Source organism: Trichechus manatus, unplaced genomic scaffold, assembly GCF_000243295.1.
Source record: "Trichechus manatus latirostris isolate Lorelei unplaced genomic scaffold, TriManLat1.0 scaffold00063, whole genome shotgun sequence".
In the NCBI taxonomy this organism is placed as follows: Eukaryota; Metazoa; Chordata; class Mammalia; order Sirenia; family Trichechidae; genus Trichechus; species Trichechus manatus.
Genome location: NW_004443999.1, coordinates 8,677,629 through 8,697,462, shown reverse-complemented (window position 1 = coordinate 8,697,462; position 19,834 = coordinate 8,677,629). Strand labels below are relative to the sequence as shown.

Sequence of the window (19,834 nt, the reverse complement as noted above, 5' to 3'; positions counted from 1 at the left end):
ATGGGTTGCCATAGGTTGGAATCGACTTGACAGCAACTGGTTAAGCTCTTCACTGAAGCCAAATCTCCAGGAATTAATTTAAAAAGGGGCATGAAGAGAATGACTTGGTGTCTTAATTATCTAGTGCGGCTATAACAGAAATACCACAAGTCGGTGGCTTTAACAAACAGAAATTTATTTTCTCACAGTTTAGGAGGCTAGAAGTCCGAATTCAGGGGCCGGCTCTAGGGCAAGGCTTTCTCTCTCTTTTGGCTCTGGAGGAAGACCCTTGTTTCTTGGCGATCTTCTTGACTTGGCATCTGCCTTCCCCCATCTCTGTTTTTATATTTCAAAAGAGATTGACTTAAAAGACACCTTACATTAATCTGTCTCATTAACATAACAAAGAAAATCCATTACCAAATGGGATTACAACCAGAGGTATACGAACCCAACAACAACCCATTGCCGCCACTGAGTCGATTCCAACTCATAGTGAGCCTATAGGACAGAGCAGAACTGCCCCACAGGGTTTCTGAGGAGTGGCTGGTGGATTCAAACTGCCAACTTTTTTGGTTAGCAGCCGTAGCACTTAACCACTGCGCCACCAGGGCTCCCACCACAGGTATAGGGACGTAATTCAATCCATAACACTTGGGCAATGGGAAACTCAAGCAAAAATCACTTTTCTCTTCATTCCTTCTCCAGCTGAAAAGACTCAGCTTTAACTGAGCCTAATTAATGATAATGAGGATGAGGATCTCACCAAGGGTGAGCCAAAGACAATTGTTATCAGAATCTTTTTGGACTCTTTTAAAGCAGATTCTCAGATCCTTCACCTAGGGATTATGATTGAGGAATTTTACATAGATTTCCCAGATGATTCTTGTGGACTCGTCTTGAGAACCTCTGGGCCAGAGGTAACTTGTGTTTTAGTACTTCCACATTCTTGTAGATCACATTATGGTATAAGGTCTCTGCTTTGCAAAGCCCTGTTACATTGATTTTTTTTTTTTTTTTATTTGAATCTCAGAAGAACTTTGTGAAAAAGACAGGAGCAGGAACTGTTTCCCCCAGAAAGTTGCCTGAAATTTCAGCTCTCCTGTGCCAAGGCAAAGCCACATATCAGCTGTCAGGTTTAGCCATACTCACCACCCCTGAGCAGCTTCTACTTGGAAATCAGGTGACCAATTAGCAAGAAACTAGAAGTAAACTGACTTACTGAAAATGAGCCCCAATTATTGAGGGTATATGAGCACCTATGGAGCCCTGGTAGCGCAGTGGTTAAGAGCTTGGCTGCAAACCAAAAGGTCAGCAGTTCAAATCCACCAGCCGCTCCTTGGAAACCCTATGGGGCAGCCCTACTCTGTCCTATAAGGTCGCTATGAGTCAGAATCGACTCGACAGCAATGGATTTGGTGTTTGGTTTGGGTTATGAGCACCTATTGGCTTGAGTGGGCACAGGGACCCTCCAGTGAGGAGGAGAAAGGATGAGGGAGACTGTGTAGCATAGCTGTGTGTCTAACACTGCTACCTTCTGGATTAGATATTTGTGCATAATTTACACAGAGAGTAGTCAAGAAAGATCTAATTGTCACCTCTAAGTCCCAGACAGACTCAGTTTCTGCCTTCTGAAAATGGCTGCTGATTTTTGAGCTGGATAATACATAGACTGTGATTAGCAATACTGTAGTTACAATGAGGTTACATGAGATAAATGTATGCAAGTTACGAAGGAAATCGTAACAAGTTATTATTGGGACACAGAGCCTGGAGAAGGGTCTGAGTGGGGAAAAGCACATAGATAGGACTTCACATTTCATACGACTCTGATCAATAAAGGGAGGTGCCACAGGGGGCGCTGTCTCTCCTGGAGCGGACAGAGCAGGGCTTGGCCCAGACTAGGACTCTGTTGCTTCTTCCACTGGGCAGGGGCCATGTTAGTCAGGATGACATGTGAACGTGGGTTTCCAGCCAGCAGGGCTCATGGGGCTTCATTTTAAACCCCATGTTTTTGTTGTTGTCGTTAGGTGCCACCAAATCAGTTCTAACTCATAGTAACCCTATGTACAACAGAATGAAACACTGCCCAGTCCTGTGTCACCCTCACAATCATTGTTATGCTTGAGCCCATTGTTGTAGCCACTGTGTCAGTCCATCTTGTTGAGGGTCTTCCTCTTTCTCGCTGATCCTCTACTCTACCAAGCATGATGTCCTTCTCCAGGGACTGGTCCCTCTGACCCTATAGTCATGATAAATTAACAAGGAAGCAGCCCTTTCTTCATACACATAACCCTAGTATGGTATTCTCTTCACAGCCTCCTGGCAAGAGTTGTGCCTTCTTAGAAAGTCTCGGAAAGAGTTATTGCTTATGCTCTTTCAACCCCATGTGGTAGAATCCTTCAGTTTTTGTATACAATATCTCACTCCAGAAAATAATGCTTTTTCAAATTCCATAACATAAAAATGACTAAAAAGAAGAAACTAGAATATAAATATTTTTCCATTCATCTAGTAATTTTCAGTTTGGGGTAAGATGGTGGAATGCTTTTAGGGGAAAGACGGATGGTTCCAGAATGCTGCACCATGGGCAGCCGCAGCCCAGGGCCAGTTGCCTCTGACACAAGCCCTTTTTCCAGCGTGACCACAAATCTCCTTGAGCATGCAGTAAAAAAAATATAGCCATTTTCTCTGTATACCACAATGTGGAAAATGTTGGCATACACTATCAAAACGTGGCAAACTTACCTGTATATTGTCTTCATCCTAGCTGTACCAAAAATGATGCTGCTGTTTACCAAATCTCTGCTAAAAACTGCTTTGGAATGATCTGCTGTTCTGCTTACATTGAAGTCGAGCGCTCATCAGAGAACCCACAACTCCCTCCTAACCAGAAAGATAATGTGGACATAGGCTGGAAACATGAAACAGAGACATACGAGGCAGAAAGCGCAAAACAAATTGATGAGAAAGAACATTCTTACAAGGAAGAAGAAAGGCTCTCCCCAGGCACTCCCATGTCAGCTGATTCTTCCCCCTGCAAATTCAACCGTTCAGGCTCACTCCAATTATTGGCCAATGATGACATTCATATTTCCAGTTCAGAAAAACCTTTGGATGTTAAAGGAACAAAGCAAACTCAAGGGGCTTATGATCCGAATAACACAGAGGAAATTGTAGAAGGGTTTCTTTTTCCTAATTCAAGTAATACTCCCAAAAAACAAGATATGTATTGCCACAGGACAATGCCTTCCAAAGTATCCTGGCCCATGGATGGTGCCCTAAGCAACAATGACCCTAATGATAAAGTCATAAACTCTAGTCATCAACATCCCGAAGTTCAGAAATACGTTAGCTTCAGCCAACCACTCTCTGGGGCAACCTCGTCCATTTACCCAGGTAGCAGTGCCCCAGTCAACAAGCCACTCTGCCCACAGGTTTCCAGCAAAGACTCCAACAGTGACTATAAGCTTTATCCAGAGATAACCCTAACCTACACCGAGGAGTTTTCAAATGATGACCTGGAGTATCTGGAATGTTCCGATGTTATGACAGATTACTCTAACGCAGTTTGGCAAAGGTACCTGCAGGGGACTGCCCGTGTTTTTTTATTAGAAAGCGATGACGAAGAGACGGAATTCAGTGAGTGTTGCCTGGGTGGGTGTGGACATTTCCTCAATAAAATGGGCTGTCAGTCTCAGGTGTCAGATAACACTGGGCCTATGGATGCCACCCCTGGCTTCTGTGGTTATCACTCACAACCCCAAGAAGTGGGGGTGAGGAGCAACGGGGCCTCTACGCACAGCCCCTCATCCCTGCAACCAGGGATGACTCTTACTTTGGGGCCTCACCAGGATGGAACATCGACAGTGACAGACCAGGGGAGATATAAACTGCCCCCTGCTTCTGGGGCTGCTGAAAATGTTTATACAGGAGCTCAAGGAGAAACCAGAGACAGCCACCAAACAAGAGAGGAAGTCACCGGTGACAATCTGCTAAACATGGATAAAGCACCAGCGAAGATGAAGGCTGGTGAGTCAGAAAAGTCAGGGACACACCAGTGGCTGGGGACTGCGGCTGAGAAAAGAATTGCGGAAAAGGACTTATTGAGCATGAGGGGCTCACAGAAACCTGCCAGGGTGAGGCGACCAGGAATGAAGGGAAAACCCAAGAAGCTGAACACCCACCTGAAAGAAAGTGCAACAGAAGGCACCTTTAATCTCCTATATCCCAGAGAACCTGCTAAGCACCCACTAGCCCAGAGTGATGAAAGGGAGAGTTCTCACACCAGAGCAGAAGCTACTGATTTTAATCTCCAGTTCCATGCAGAAGAATGTGCCATTTCAACCCAAGCAGAGCCAGAAGCAAAAAACCTTCAAACACCAACAGACTCGCTCCTCAGAGAAGAAGGAAATGCAAACTTCAAGAGAGAAGAGATGCAGGTTAATAATCTATTTGAAGCAAGCCAGATTCCAGACCAGAGTGAGTATCCTCAGGTAAGACACCCCTTTTTACCAAATGATAAAAGGTCTTTTGTGCGTGCGTCTTTCCCTCCACTTCGCGTTCACGATTGCCGTAGCATAACGTAAATCAAGGATAGGTCTCCAAATACAATTAAGGGCCCTTGTGAATGACAGCTGCTTCTGTGAGGACGGAAATCTGGTTTTGAAAAAAGGCCCAGATAAACCCTAAGCCATCCTAATTATAGCAAAAGACTGATAGAAGTTAGAGGCACTAATGGGCATCTGGACAGCTGGAAAAAGAAATCTGATATTTTGTCTACTGCATGTGTTTTACTGGGCAACGTCACTATTCAGAAAGTTTCTCAAGCAAATGTTTGGGATATAGTCTTTAAAGAGGGGGAAAAAGAAAGTATTCTTTTTAGTCATTTTTCTGGGGCATGTTAAAAATGGAAGGTTCTGCTTTTAACCAGAATTCATAGCACAAATGAAAGATTTCGACGTGGCTACAAGACTTGTAGAATTCACTTTGTGATGCCAGAAAAAGTAGATAAAGATTTTGCTGTGCTGGTGGGATGTTTCCGATTGCATGTTTTGTTTTGTTTTTCTTAGACCAAAAAATATACAAGGCTAAACGAATAACAGCAAATGGCTTTGTTTTTCCCTATTACTGATTTGAGGGTCTATTCTAGAGTGATGGAATTAAATTCATGGGAATAATTAACACAGAAAGGATGCAGTGCTTGATGCATGACTTTATTATGTTTTAAAGGGTTTCCCAAATGGGGTTTGGATTGATGCTGTTCTATGGCCAAAATTTGATCTTTGTAAAAAATACTTAAAAAATTTATCAATTATTTTTACAATACCTTATGTTGCACCCTTCCCCCAATTTTATAGTAGAAACTTAATATAGTTTCTAGAGAAGACTAGACATACTCAGAAAGAGCCCTGGTGGCACAGTGGTTAAGCACTTGGCTGCTAACTGATAGGTTAGTGGTTCGAACTCAACCAGCTACTCCACAGGAGAAAAGACCTGGTGATCTTCTCCCATAAAGATTTCAAGTGAGAAAACCTTACGTGGCAGTTGTGTTCTGTCCTTTAGGGTCGCTGTGAGTTGGAATCAACTTGATGGCACACAACAACAACAATAGACATACTCAAAAGAAAATACAACGCTGACAAATGCATCCAAAGTTACTGAACTCTTTCAGTGAAAAAATAAAAATTGAATACATTGATTTCTAAATGCAATAAACACCCCAGTCATAAAACAGCCAATCTAAAAAATTCCAGATCTGAGGTAGCTGTTTTATTGAGCAGATTATTCTGTTTGGTTAACCACATTAGCCATATTAAAGCTACACTTATACTTTACTTTTTGCAGGGTAGCCAGCTTTATACTATTTAGTTCTTTAACACATGCCACTTAGAAGCTCACACATGTATTACCACAGATTCATGCCCAAGATAAGTTTATGGAGGTAGTTGGGCCAAATACCAATAATAACATTAATTTACAGTGTTTTCATGTCGATAAGTATAGCATCTCCTTTTCAAAAAATGCTTTTCCTTGCTCAGCTAAGTTCCGTTTGCTGTTTGTCCACTTTTGAGTATGTTTCATTGGCCAAAGTCTTGTATTATTACAGGCTGGGGATGAAGTGGCCAAAAAGGAGTAAGTGGAGGGGAAGAAGAATATTGACAGGATCATTTTTAGGCCCTCCATGGTGGGAGGCGATTTCTAGCTCCTTCACTGCAAAAAATTGAGAGGCGCTGAAGGAAGGCCTCCCCACCTTTGTCATTCTCAGTTTGTTCTTTAAACTGAATTCTGAGATTGAGACCCTGCGGACCAGCAGCCTCACTTGTTTACTGGGAATGCAGCTAAACCAATGGGCCACCTCTGGGGACCAAGGTTATTTCCATAACATTCTTATGGAACTCTTTTGCTTGCACCCTCTCATGCACACATTCATGAATACATACCCACTCCACCAGCTATTAGTTCAAAGTCTGACTTGTGCTTTGCAAGGTGATTAAGGCAAGTATTTCAGAACTATGAACTTGACTGTTTAGAAAACAAATTGAAGAGCTTTCCTTCTTCAGGGAATAGGACCAGCTCTCACTGTGCAGTGCTTGATAGCAGAGATGACCTTCCGGGAACTCAAGGAACAACCAGAAACTTGATAGGAAGCTGTACATCCAAGAGCAGTTCTATGCAGCATGAAGTCAGAAATAGGATCTTCTTGTCTGTGGCATTTGTTTTCCTTTAACTAATGCAGGGGAATTTTGCTATAGGGACTGGCGTATTTGAGAGTACAACTGTTTACCCTTGCAAAGAGTTACTCTCTAACTGGAAGCAATGTCTGTATTTCTTCTGCACATAGAAAATTGGGCCAAATTTACAGCAAATGGCCAAATATCATTGTAAATGTGACACGGAAGCATTGGGGGTCATTGAAAACCAAATGAAATTCTTTATAATCATGTTTTTAAAAAAAGATTGGTGAATTCTTCTATAATTAAGTCAAAAGGCATTTTAAATATTTATTCTCAGACATTTGGGGCTCGTGGAGACCTAAAACTTGGAACGGTTAAAAATCCTGGGTTTGGGGTAATACGAATAAATTTGCCCACTCTTGACTCTTGCCTGATTCACTTACTTTTAGGTGTCTTTTTATAGGGGTGACCAGTAGCTTATCTTTTAGTATTTTATCTTCATCCACATATTGCTTTTAGCATTCTGAGAAAAAAAATTCATCTCTCTAACTCTGTGTTACAAGAGCAAGGCTATGTTGTAGAATATCTCCTGCCTAAATGTATGTCTCCAGGTGCATTTACTTTCCATCTTCCTTTCTCTCTTTTACAATGTAAGGCCATCTTGTTATGATTCGTCTTGAAATAGTACTTACCCAGGCTAGGGATGGGAAAGCCCTTCAATTTCTCTACATTTACGGAACACTGCAAAATTAATCCCAGTTTGGGAGTGGAAAACAGAGAGGGTACTCCAGGCTAACTTGAATCATCTTCAATGGTCACATTGCCAGTCCTTCACATTGATTTTGGTCTTGCTTTCCTGATCCAACTCGGAGGTAAGGGCCTGACAATCTGTCCATCTTAAGTTTCCCTGCAGCCACAATGTGGTAAGATCATCCCCACTCTGAAATCAGAGTGCTGTGTCTGTCTTTGTGCAGAGCTGCCTAGTTTCATCCCAAAGAGATTTGCATTTCTGTTTGGGGTCATGGGATCTCAAGTATGCTACAGTATGGAAATGTATCCTTAGGTTCTGACAGTTAAGAATCTTCCTGATCAGGAATCAGCACTAAGCGTAGAAGGTGAACTCCATGACAGTAGGGAATTTGGTCATACAGTGCCTGGCACATAATAGGCACTCAATCATAGAATGAATAAGTAGCCATAGAGTACTGGATTAAATTCCAAGTACAGGTAGTTAGGTATGATTCTCATGATCACGGGTCTCAACCACCTTATGATCTGTTTTTTTTTAATTGTGGTGGAATATATATAACAAAACGTTTGCAATTTCTACCATTTTTATATGTATGATTCAGTGACATTACATGATTATGCTCACCGTGTTGTGTAACCATCACCACTATCTGTTTCCAAATTTTTCACTACTCTTAACGGAAACTCAGTACCCCTTAAGCAATAACTCCCCATTTCCCCTCCCACTCACTTCTAGTAACCACTAATAAACTTTTACCTCTATACATTTGCCTATTCTAGATAGTTCATGTGAGTGGAACCATGCAGTGTTTGTTTTTTGGGTCTGACTTTTTTCACTCAGCATAATGTTTTCAAGGTTCATCCATATCATAGCATGTATCAGCATTTCATTTCTCTTTATGGATGAATAAATTCCACGGTTTGGACATACCACATTTTGTTTATCCTTTCATGTGTTGATGGACACTTGGGTTGTTTCCACCTTTTTGGGTATTTATGGTCTTTATATTCATGAGCATATTCTTTGATCTCCTTCACAAAAAGATAATGCTACCTACTCTCCACTAATAGGACATAGCTTCCCAAAAGATTGGTGGTTCATGTCCGTCCGAGGCACCTTGGAAAAAAACCCTGGTGATCTACTTGCAAAAGATCACAGCCATGGAAAACCCTATGGAGTGCAGCTCTACTCTGACACACATGGGGTCATCATGAGTTGGAATAGACTGGATGGCAACTGGTTTCCCATTGCTCTGTTGGCCCCGAGGATGGATTGGATTGTGCTAAACAACCATACCTTGCACTTTGGTTCTCTTATGAATGTTGGAGGTTCACATACAACCTTGGCTTTTTCAGTGCTTTGTTCACCCTCACAGAATGCTAATTAGATCCAGGAAGATCTTTTTGTATTAGCCCAGCACTAAGACCTTCCACAATACTGCTTCTGTCTACCCCTGAGAGGCAAAGCTGGAGTACACTCCAGTTTTCTCCTGGGAGAACGAAGCAAGTTTCTGTGTTTTTTCCCAGAAATGGTGGATTTTCCATCTTCTTCTCTGGAGTCCTCCCCTCCTTGTTTTCTCCTCAGCCCTCCTGGTCCTTCAAGGCCCAGGTCCTTCACGGTCCTTCACGATGACTTTCTCTGGAGTGCTTTCCTCATTCCTGTGATTTCTCCTTTCAGAGAACCCCATTGCATTCTTGGCTGCATTCTTTGTAGACTGTAGTGGGTTCCAGACTAGAGTTTGGGTCCTTCCCTACCACTTTCTAACTCTGTTACTCTGGGAAAAATTACTTAAGGTCTCTCAGCCCCAGTTTTCTCATTTGTAAATCAGGAACCATCATCATCATCATCATCATCATCATCATCATCATTATACTGACCTCATAGAGTATTGTGAAGATTAAATAAATCTTGCATGTAAAATGCTGAGCATTTTGTCCATTACGCAGTTAACATTTAATAATCAATATTTAATAATTGACTCCATGGCAACTTGTTTTACTGGCAATGTACGAGTCATCCAGTTTCTCCACATTCTCTCCAGCATTGGGTGGTGGTACTATTTTTTGTTGTAGTCATTTTGATAGGCGTATAGTGACATCTCATTGTGGCTAAGCACAAGGTATACGGGTGCTCGAACATTTGCACGGTCATCTAGCAATGGGCAGGGCACATAGTAGGTCCCTAATTTTTTTTTTTTTTTTGCATGGGAAAATATAAGCAGGCAATCTAACCTTCCTGCAGTACAATTTCATATCTGTGACAGAGCAACCTGAGATCTTGAATTCCTTTGCAAGATAAAATTGCTAGCTGCTGTCAAGTTGATGCTGACTCATGGCAACCTTATGTACAACGGAACAAAATGTTTCCTGGTCCTGTGTAATTCCCAGCATGTTCGAGTCCATCATTATGGCTACTGTGCCAATTCGTCTCACCAAGGGCCTGCACACCCTTGCTGGCTCTCTACTTTGCCAAACATGATGTCTTCCTCCAGCATGACACGTCCAAAGCAAGCCAGTTGGACAGTGTCCTGTTGTTATCCATAAGGTTTTCACTGGCTAATTTTCGGAAGTAGATCATTAGGCTCTTCTTCCTAGTGTGTCTTGGTTTGGAAGCTCCACCGAAACCTGTTCACCATGGCTGACCCTGCAGGTGTTTCAAATACTGGTAGCATAACTTCTAGCATCATAGCAACACACAAACAACCACAGTATGACAAACTGACAGATGGGTGGTGGCATAATAAAATATGACCCCAAAATGATAACTATTAAACAATGACTCCAGAGGGCTGATAAGCCAGACCTCTGTGGATGATGATGATGATGTCAAGGGCAGAGGTTTATAATTGCTTCTCTCTCAGCACTTGGCAGTCGCACCTCTTGTCAGCACCAGTCCACGGCTGACCCAGGGAACACCAACATTTGTTTTGTTTTTAATCACAAAGCTCTCTGTGCCACTTCTGCCAAATACCATTACCGTCCTGGACGTGTAAGATCATTTAACGTCTGGCTCACTGCAGTAACTGTCCTCAGGCCGTATTAAATAATCAATGGAAACTCTTTAGCACATACAGCCTTGCTTCTCACTGTGTGGTTAGCTGGCTAGCTTGTTAGGAATGCAGAATACCAAGTCCTGTCCCAGTTCTACTGAATCAGAATCTGCATTTTTACCAGATTCCTAGGAGATTTGTACACATATTGACGTTTGAGAGGTCCTGATCTACGGAGTACAAGACCTTGCTCGGTTTAGAAAAAAGCCCTGAAGTTGTGGTCCTCTACTCTGGCTACACCTGGAATCACCTGGGAGCTTTTAAAAAATTCTGATGCCTGAGCCCCACCCTCAGAGATTCTGTTGTCATCTGTCCAGTGTGGCTTGGGCACTGGGAGTTTTAAAAGCTTCCAAGCTTCCCAGATGACCGCTATAGCTCTAAGTCTGACAATCTTAGCTGTGCTTCAGAGCCACACTTGATGCTTTCTAAAAATACAGATGCCCAAGTCCTACCTGCAGAGGTCCTGATTTTAGGAGTTTTAGGCCTTGGTCTTTTCAATTGCCTCGTATGTATGCGAAAGCGGGACAATGAAAAAGGAAGATAGAAGAACTGATACATTCGAATTGTAGTGTTGATGAAGATTATTGAGTATTTTTAGAAGAAAGGATGGTGAAACTTCAGCTTGCTTACTCTGGACATGTCATCAAGAGGAACCAATTGCTAGAAAAGGGCAGCATGTTTGGTAAAATAGAGGGCCAGTGAAAACGAGGGAAACCCTCAATGAGATGGATGGACACAATTGCCACAACAATGGACTCTACCATACCAATGATCACGAAGATGACACAGGACTGGGCAACATTTCGTTCTGTTATACAGAAGGTTGCCATGAGTCTGAGCCGACTCAACTAACAACAACAAAAGTTAGGGCTCAGGCATGTGCAACCTTATAAAAGCTCCACAGGACCACAGGTAACTCTGAGGCGGCAGCCTTGGTTGAGAACCACCAAGAGCTCACAGGAAGTGGAGTGCTGGGTCATCCTGGAGGTTTCAAGTCACACCCCGACTGAGCAGGGCTGCAGAGAGAGAGTTATTCATCTCCTGGAAGTGGTTTCTTGGGGATTCTGGAGCCCCACGCCTCTGATTTCCCACAGTTTTAGCCAAGAACAAAGTGCCAGGTTATTCAATACTGCTCTTCAGACAGTGTTAATGGGTATGGTCTGCACATGTTTCTGCTATAATGCAATGTATGCACTGCTGAAGCACTTCACATTCTACAAGATCACACACTAATATATTGGGGCTTGTCTTAGTCATCTAGTGCTGCTATAACAGAAATACCACAAGTGGATGGCTTTTAACAAAGAGAAATTTATTCTGTCACAGTCTAGTAGGCTGCAAGTCCAAATGCAGGGGATCAGCTCCAGGGGAAGGCTTTCTCTCTGTCGGCTCTGGAGGAAGGTTCTTGTGATGCATCAGTCTTCCCTTGGTCTGGGAGAATCTCAGTGCAAGAACCTCAGGTCCAAAGGACACGCTTTGCTCCCAGCACTGCTCTCTTTGTGGTATGAGGTCTCCCCTCTCTGCTTGCTTCCCTTTCCTTTTATCTCTTATAAGATAAAATGTGGTGCAGGTCACACCCCAGGGAAACTCTCTTTACATTGGATCAGGGATGTGACTTTAGTAAGGGTGTTACAATCTCACCTTAATCCTCTTTAACCCAAAATTACAATCACAAAATGGAGAACAACCGTACAATACTGGGAATCATGGCCCAGCCAAACTGATACACACATTTTTGGGGGGACATAATTCAATCCATGACAGAGCTCATAAGGAAAATACCATTCCTGGCAGTGTACTTATTAAACAGGCAACTTTATTTAATGATTTTTTTTTAAAGTGTGCAATTCAATGGCGTTCACTATATTCAGAGAATTGTGCATTCATTACCACAATTGATTTTAGAACACTTTCATTACCCCAAAAAGAAATCCTGCACCTCTTAGCTGTCACCTTACCTCAATCTTTTACCTCTCTCCCCCAAGCCCTAACTACCCCATTGACTAAAGCCTATTGCCATTGAGTCGATTCCGACCCATAGCAACCCTCTAGGACAGAGTAGAACTGCCCCATAGGGTTTCCAAGGAGTGACTGGTGGATTCGAACCACTGCGCTGCCAGGGCTCCTAGTCCTAGCTAGTTGCTGTCGAATCTATTCTGTCTCATGGTAACCCCTTGTGTTTCAGAGTAAAACTGTGTTCTTTAGGGTTTTAAGCCAATGATTTTAAAATTAGAGACTAACAAAAAACACACCTGGGGACTCACTTGGACTGCCCAAGGAGGTGGCCCAGGTTGGCTGGTGGCTGCCATGGCCAACATGAAAAGTACACAAAACAATAGAGCAGGAATGCCGGCAACCCCTTAGTTAGAGCAGCACTGGAGGGTGCCGAGACAGTGAAGACAGAGGTGGGTCTCTGAGCTGCTGGGGCTGCTCCTCATGTGGACCTGGGAGGCCATGCAACCTGCGCTGAGCCACACAAGCCTGGGAGCTTCTGGTCCCCTGGAGGCAGGCGTTCATTTTAAATTTTCTTAAAGTGCAGCTTGAAAAGCCTCTTATTACCAATACAAACACTGAGTTAAAGGCTTTTCTCTTTCCAGCTGAAGACTCGAGAATTTACTCCAGCTCTTCAGGCTCCCTTTGCCTAGGAAAAATCGTATGTGAACCAACGCAGCATCTGTATTCCACGGGTCATCCTTCCCTATTGATTCATTAGTACTGAATCATGTCTTGTAGCAGAAGAGACTGCACTGGGGTCCTGAATTTCTCCTTCTGCTTAGGGGGGTCCCAGTCTGCTCTAAACCTCCAGCGATGGGTTTCTATTTCTCAAAGCCAGGGCAGGAATTACCTGCATTGGAATCACCTGGTGAGGTGCATGTTAAAAGTGCAGATGGGAGGGAGGGCGAAAGAGGTACTTACTGCTTAGAGGGCACTGAGCTTCTGTTAAGGGTGGGGGAAGCATTTGAGACAGGCAGTGGTGACAGTTGCACAGCATAATGGATGTGATTAATTTCACCGAGTTGTACAGGTGAAAAATGCTGAAATGGCAAATGTCTTAGTAATATTTACTACAATTTTTAAAAAATGCAAATCTCTTTAAGTTTTATCCAGACTTGCTGAATCTGCACTTTTAATAGCTCTCTGGGTGATTCTCATGGGCGTTAAAGTTTGGAAAGAAAAACAAAAAGTTGCCATGGAGTCCATTCATGTGTGTTAAAGTAGAACTGTACTCCGTAGGATTTCCATGGCTGATTTTTTAGGAGTAGATTGCCAAGCCTTTCTCCTGAGGTGACTCTGGGTGGACTCGAATCGCCAGCCTTTTGGTTAACTTCCAAGCACATTAACTGTTTGCACCACCCAGGGACAACAGTTTGGAAACCATGGGCCAAATTAGACACCTAGAGTGAATCCTACAACCTGAGCCATTTCTGTAAGGAATCACAGAATTTTGGAAACAAGAGGAATTTCAGGGATTGTCAAGGGTAGCCCTTTACCCTAAGAGGGGAAAAAAAAAAACCCTTATGATTTGGAATTTTCTATGTTTTCTAGTTGGGTGACTATAAATGTAGCTTATTCTTCTCGTTCTTCACCTGTCCGGGCAGCTGAAATAAAACACAGCTCCTGATTTATTGTAACTAATCCAAAACAGGTGTGCCATTTGCAGCTGAGTTTTATTTTGAGGAGTAGTCCAGTGATAGGAATTTGGGTGGCAGCAGCGAGGCTGGTGAAAGGAGGGTCACTTGGCTACTAGAGTGGGTTTTTGTCCCGGTAACAAATCTCTCATCATTGGCTTGGTTTGGAGCTTCATGCCAGAGACCTGCCTTATTCGTCTTTTTTGCAGTGACTGAAAATCAACTTGCATCTCAGAAACAGGATGGAAAAAACCAAAAAAACCCAACAACAATAACAACAACAACAACAAAAATTGGACTAACCAGCCATATATCAAGAGAAATTATAAAACTATGGTAATTAAGACAGTGTGGTTGTAGCCCCATTTGTACCTAATTTATACCAGAGGTTAGTCTTTCACTGGGAAAATCTAACTTCTTATGGATGATGATGTTGATATTATCGTGTTTACTATGTGACATTTATATGACACTTTGGTAAGGCATTTTTCTAAAGTGGATTTTTTTTTTTAAATCCAAGACTAAGCAATAAGTCACAAATAGTATCTGTTGGTTCTATAGTTAGAAAGCCTGAAGGTGAAATTGTCTAGAGGTTAGATCATCATCTTGGCTTCTGTATCTGGTATACTAGTTTCCTAAGTCTTCCACTACAAATTCGGTGGTGCAGTGGTTAAGAGCTCGGCTGCTGACCAAAAGGTCAACAGTTCGAATCCACCAGCCGCTCCTTGGAAAACCTATGAGGCAGTTCGAATCTGTCTATAGGGTTGCTGTGAGTAGGAATTGACTCGACAGCAACAGGTGCAGTTTGGTTTGGTATGTGGCTGAAAAGATCTGATGTTTATTCTCCCACAGTTCTAGAGGCTGCAAGTCTGAATTCAGGGCATTAGCAGGGCCGTGCTCTCTCTGAAGGCTCTAGGGGGAAGTTCCTTCCTTGTCTCTTCCAGCTTCTGGTAGCCCCAGGTGTTCTTGGCTGGTGGCAGTGTCTCTCCAATTTCTGCCTCTGTCTTCACATGACCATCTTCCCTCTGTGTCTGTCTGTCACTTCTCTTTTTATAAGGACGCTAGTCATATGGATTAGGGCTCACCCTACTCCAGTATGACCTCATGTTAACTATTACATCTGCATAGACCGTATGTCCAAATAAGTTTATAGTCACAGATATCGGGATTAGACATCGACATATCTTTTGAGGGGGGACACGATTCAACCCATAATACCGACCTGGTCAGAAGTTTCCACTGATTTTAGGGAGAAACGGGAGTTGTCATCATTGCAAAAATAATAATCATCATTTATTGTTTGTATGTTCCAAGTACTATTTTAATGCCCTACATTTAGTATATCCTTTAACCCTGGTGGTGTAGTGATTAAGAGCTATGGCTGCTAACCAAAAGATTGGCAGTTCGAATCCATCGGGTGCTCCTTGGAAACCCCATGGGGCAGTTCTACTCTGTCCTATAGGGTCGCTATGAGTTGGAATCAACTCAACGGCAACAGGTTTGGGTTTTTTTAAAATCCATTTTGGGGAGCCCTGCTGGTGCAGTGGTTAAGAGCTCAGCTGCTAACCAAAAGGTCGACAGTTTTAATCCACCAGCCACTCCTGGGAAACCATATGTGGCAGTTCTACCCTGTCCTATAGGGTCACTATGAGTCGGAAAGGACTTGACAGTAATGGGATTGGCCCCCAACATCCAGATTATTTATGAAATGATGTCACTGTTCCCGAGGCAGACACTGAAGATGCTCTGCCCAATGGCTCCTCAGTCTACCTGAGTTTACCTGCAGCTGCAGGTGAAGGCAGGTTCCAGCACCTGACAGCTCCTCACGTCTTGAGCTCCTGTCTTGCTTCTGCTCTGCCTGAAGCCATGAGAAATCACGACCTGGGATGTTGCTTGGCTGCACATTGCAGTGTACCAGAAAGTTGGGAAAATCCTCACCCAGTGAGGGAAGGCATTGGAGTTCATTAACCATTTGAACCACCCAGGGACTCTTAGTCTAGAAGTTCTGCTGAAAATTAGCATCGTAACAACACACAAGCCACCACTGACAGGCGGCTGTGGCTGCACATGAAGTGCATTGACTGGGAATCGAACCTGTGTCTCCCGCATGGAAAGCAAGAATTCTACCACTAAACCACCACTGCTCTCAAATTTATATGTAAATTAATGAAAATAAAATAAAAATTCAGTTCCTCAGTCACACTAGCCACATGGGCTAATGGCTGTATTATCGGACTGTGTCCCTCTAAGATATTTCTGTTGTAACTGTGATTTTTAAATAGCACATGGCCCCAGTCCTCACCCTGATTTTCTCTTCTCTTCCATGGCTGACCCAGTAACAGACTGTCATTCCTATCTTTCACCATTTGGTGACCCAATTCTTTTCTGCTTTGAATTTTTTGTCGATACTATACGTTTTCATTAATGGAAGCATGTTGAATCATTGAGTGTGTCTGAATTTTTGATAGGTAGTATGAATTTTTTTTTCTTGCCTGCTCCCACAAGCCTACTGTCAGTGTTTAGTGGTACATATGAAGTACCATTAATTATACCCCGAAGGTCCCACCAGGGTCTGTTGGTACATATGAATAACAAATAAAAATTTTTTAAATTTTTATTTTTCCTACCAAAAATTCAGACACCTCATACAATACCCTGTAAAAACAGTAATTTACAGCACACACTGGGTTTCTCATTTTCAAACGGTCATAAAGACCCCTGCCTTGTGGCAACACACACTGTCAGTGGTACAGCAGCTTCCCAATGAACCCCAGAGGCTGAAAAAGTTCATGGTCACTATATGTTCTGCTGGGCATGAAAGGGTTAAGGGAAAGGGCTGTTTCCTCTCTGCCATATATCCCTAGCCATGGTCAACTGGTCTGGAACGTGTGGCCAACGGCAGCATGTGTTACCACGTTACCCCTCTGCTTTTTAGGTCTCGGCCCATGCAGGCCTTATTTCCAGTGACAGGCTGTCTGGTGCCCCCAGCACCAGGGCTTGAGTGTCCCATTTGGCATCTGGCAGCCCTGCTGGCTTGTGGGGCAGGCTCCACGGTGTCTCTTGTGTCACTTTAAAAACAACATGACACCCCTCCTCCCAAGCCCTCTATCAGGTTACTGTCAAGCTACAAGACAAAAGAGGATATGTTCCAGTTGTCTTTGAGGTCACAGGTTATTGGCCTTGGGAAATCAGATGTAGCATAGGAAGCTGGGATAAAAATGGCTTTTCACCTAAAAGTATTTTTGTCATGAATTTTCATCATGAGAAGGATCTTAGGCTGGGTTCTCTAGAGAAGCAAAACCAGTAAAGTGCATGTATATATATGTATATACATACATATATAGATAGATAGCTAGATAAACAGGTATATATACATACATATCGAGAGAGAGAGAGAGAGAGAGAGAGAGATTTTTCTTAAGGAAATGACTCACGTGGTTGTAGAGGCTGGCAAGTCCTAAGTCTATGGGTCAGGAGTCAGGCTGGAGGCTTCTCCTGACTCACGTAGCTGCAGAGGCTGATGAACCCAAGATCGGCAGGTCAGACTGCAGGCTGCTGGCTCTAGTCCCAAGAACTGGAGGTCAGATGATGACAAGCCAAATGCAGACTCCAGAGCACAGCAAAAGACAGCAAGCTTTGCCAGAAAGTCCAAATATATTGGATACAGGCCTCACCCCTAAGGAAACTCCCTTTCAATTGATTGGCTGCTCATAGCAGATCACATTATAGAGATAATTACATTATATCAGATCTCATCATGAAGATGATTAAATCATTAATAACTGTCAAACTACATCATAATGCCAAACCACTGAGACTCATGGCCCTGCCAAGTTGATACACAACCTTAACCATCACAAGAAGTCTAAGGGCTCATGTCTGAAAGTAAAGAAACCACTTCCCAGCTCCTCAGAGGCAGGGATTCCAGGGCAATCCCTCAAGGTTTCCTGGGATAATATAGACTGTGGTTGTCAGCTTCCATTGAGTTGGCCACCGATCATCAAGCTTTTCTTCCTAATCCTGAAAACTCCACTGAAACCTGTTCAGCATCATAGCAACACACAAGCCTCCACTGACAGATGGTGGTGGATGTACATGAGGTGCATTGGCCAAGAATTGAACCTGGGTCTCCACCTGGAAGGCAAGAATTCTACCACTGAAACACCCCTGTCCCCTGGAGTAGGAATCCCTGGGTTAATGAGCTCAGCTGCTGACCAAAAGGCTGCAAATTCAAGTGCACCCCGAGGCACCTCAGGGGAATAAAAGGCCTGGCGATCTACTTCTGAAAAATCAGCCATTGATAACCCCACACAGTTCTACTCTGACACACGTGGGGTCCCATGCATCGGAGTCAATTTAACAGCAACTGGTTTTTAATACAGGTTAGAACTTCTCAAACTTTAATTCACCTGGGATCTTGTGAAAATGCAGGTTCAGATCCTGCAGGTTTGCGGTGGGGCCTGGGATCCTGCATTTCTAACAAGCTCCCAGGGGATGCTGTGACCACACTTTGAGTAACAAGAGCCTAGGGCTTTTCCCAGAAAGTATTCAATGTGCCCCACCCTTCCCTTTCATCCTCCTCCACTGCACTCAATTGCCCAATAGCTAATAATAGCTACCATTAATTGAGTGTAAATATGCACCAGGGTCTGTGCTAAACACTTTACTTGGATTAGCTCTCTAAATTATCACAACAACCCAATGAGATGAGTCCTGTTATTATCCAGGCCCTGTACATGGTGATACCTTACTTTGAACTGAGTCTGCCTGACTCCAGGCTGTTGGCCCTGACTGCTGCATGAAGTAGTTCCTCTAACTCCATTTTAGGTCTGAGTTCCTTAACTCTCTTTAGAACTAAAATAAACTCATTGATAACTGTGGTTGCCTCTGGTGAAGGGAACTGAGCTGCTAGTAGCAGGGTAGGAGGGAGATTTATTTGTCACTATGTGTCCTTTCCCTGTGTACCCTGGGAGTTTTATGTGTGTATTACCTACTCAAATAAATTAATGAATAATTTTTTAAAAATGAATATCTAAGAAAAAAAATAAGCCCATTGGCCTTCATACCAAAAAACAAAACAAAACAAAACAAAAAACCCATTGCCGTCAAGTTGATTCCGACTCATAGTGACCCTATAGGATAGGGTAGAACTGCCCCACAGGGTTTCCAAGGAGTAGCTTGTGGATTTGAACTCCTGATCTTTTGATTAGCAGCTAAGCTCTGAACCACTGCGCCACCAGAGCTCCATAGTTAGAATCATGTACCAATAGCTGGGCCAGTGTCAGACCAGTTCTCAGAGCAAGGGGATCACATGGTCTCCTCCAGATAGTGGGTTGGGCATCGCTGCTGAGATGTTGTAGGTTCTTTGGGCTCCAGCCCTGTCCCTCCCATCCTTTAGGAACGTACAGGACAAGACTGGCCTGCAACTTCCCTTCAGATGATCAACACTTAGCAACTGGTTGGTGGGGACTTTTCCAGAGTAGGTAGACTCTATAGTACCAATTTGATGTGTAGATAATATTGATGCCAATGGTGCTGTTCAAAGTCCTATGGGAATATTCCTTTCCTTCAGACAACTTGGTATGGGTCTGAATTCCACAGTGCTTATCTTTGCTCTTTTGTGACAACACATGTTAACCAAGATGAGGAAATAATGCTATTAAGATTACAAAAAAAATGATTGGGCTTAGTCACTGTGAGTGTCCAGGTGTGATTCAGACCTCAGTGCTACCTCACTCACCTGAGCTAA

General features: G+C 43.2%; 1 protein-coding gene across 1 annotated transcript in view; it reads left to right on the top strand.

Moving 5' to 3' along the window:
• The first annotated feature begins 2,754 nt into the window (after positions 1-2,754).
• The window catches only part of ALPK2 (alpha kinase 2), a 74,223-nt gene continuing 57,143 nt past the window's right edge, over positions 2,755-19,834 (top strand). The window contains exon 1 of the mRNA XM_023733994.1: positions 2,755-4,475. Coding sequence (XP_023589762.1) covers positions 2,805-4,475 — 1,671 coding nt within the window. The 5' untranslated portion in view covers positions 2,755-2,804. The remainder of the gene's footprint in view (positions 4,476-19,834) is intronic.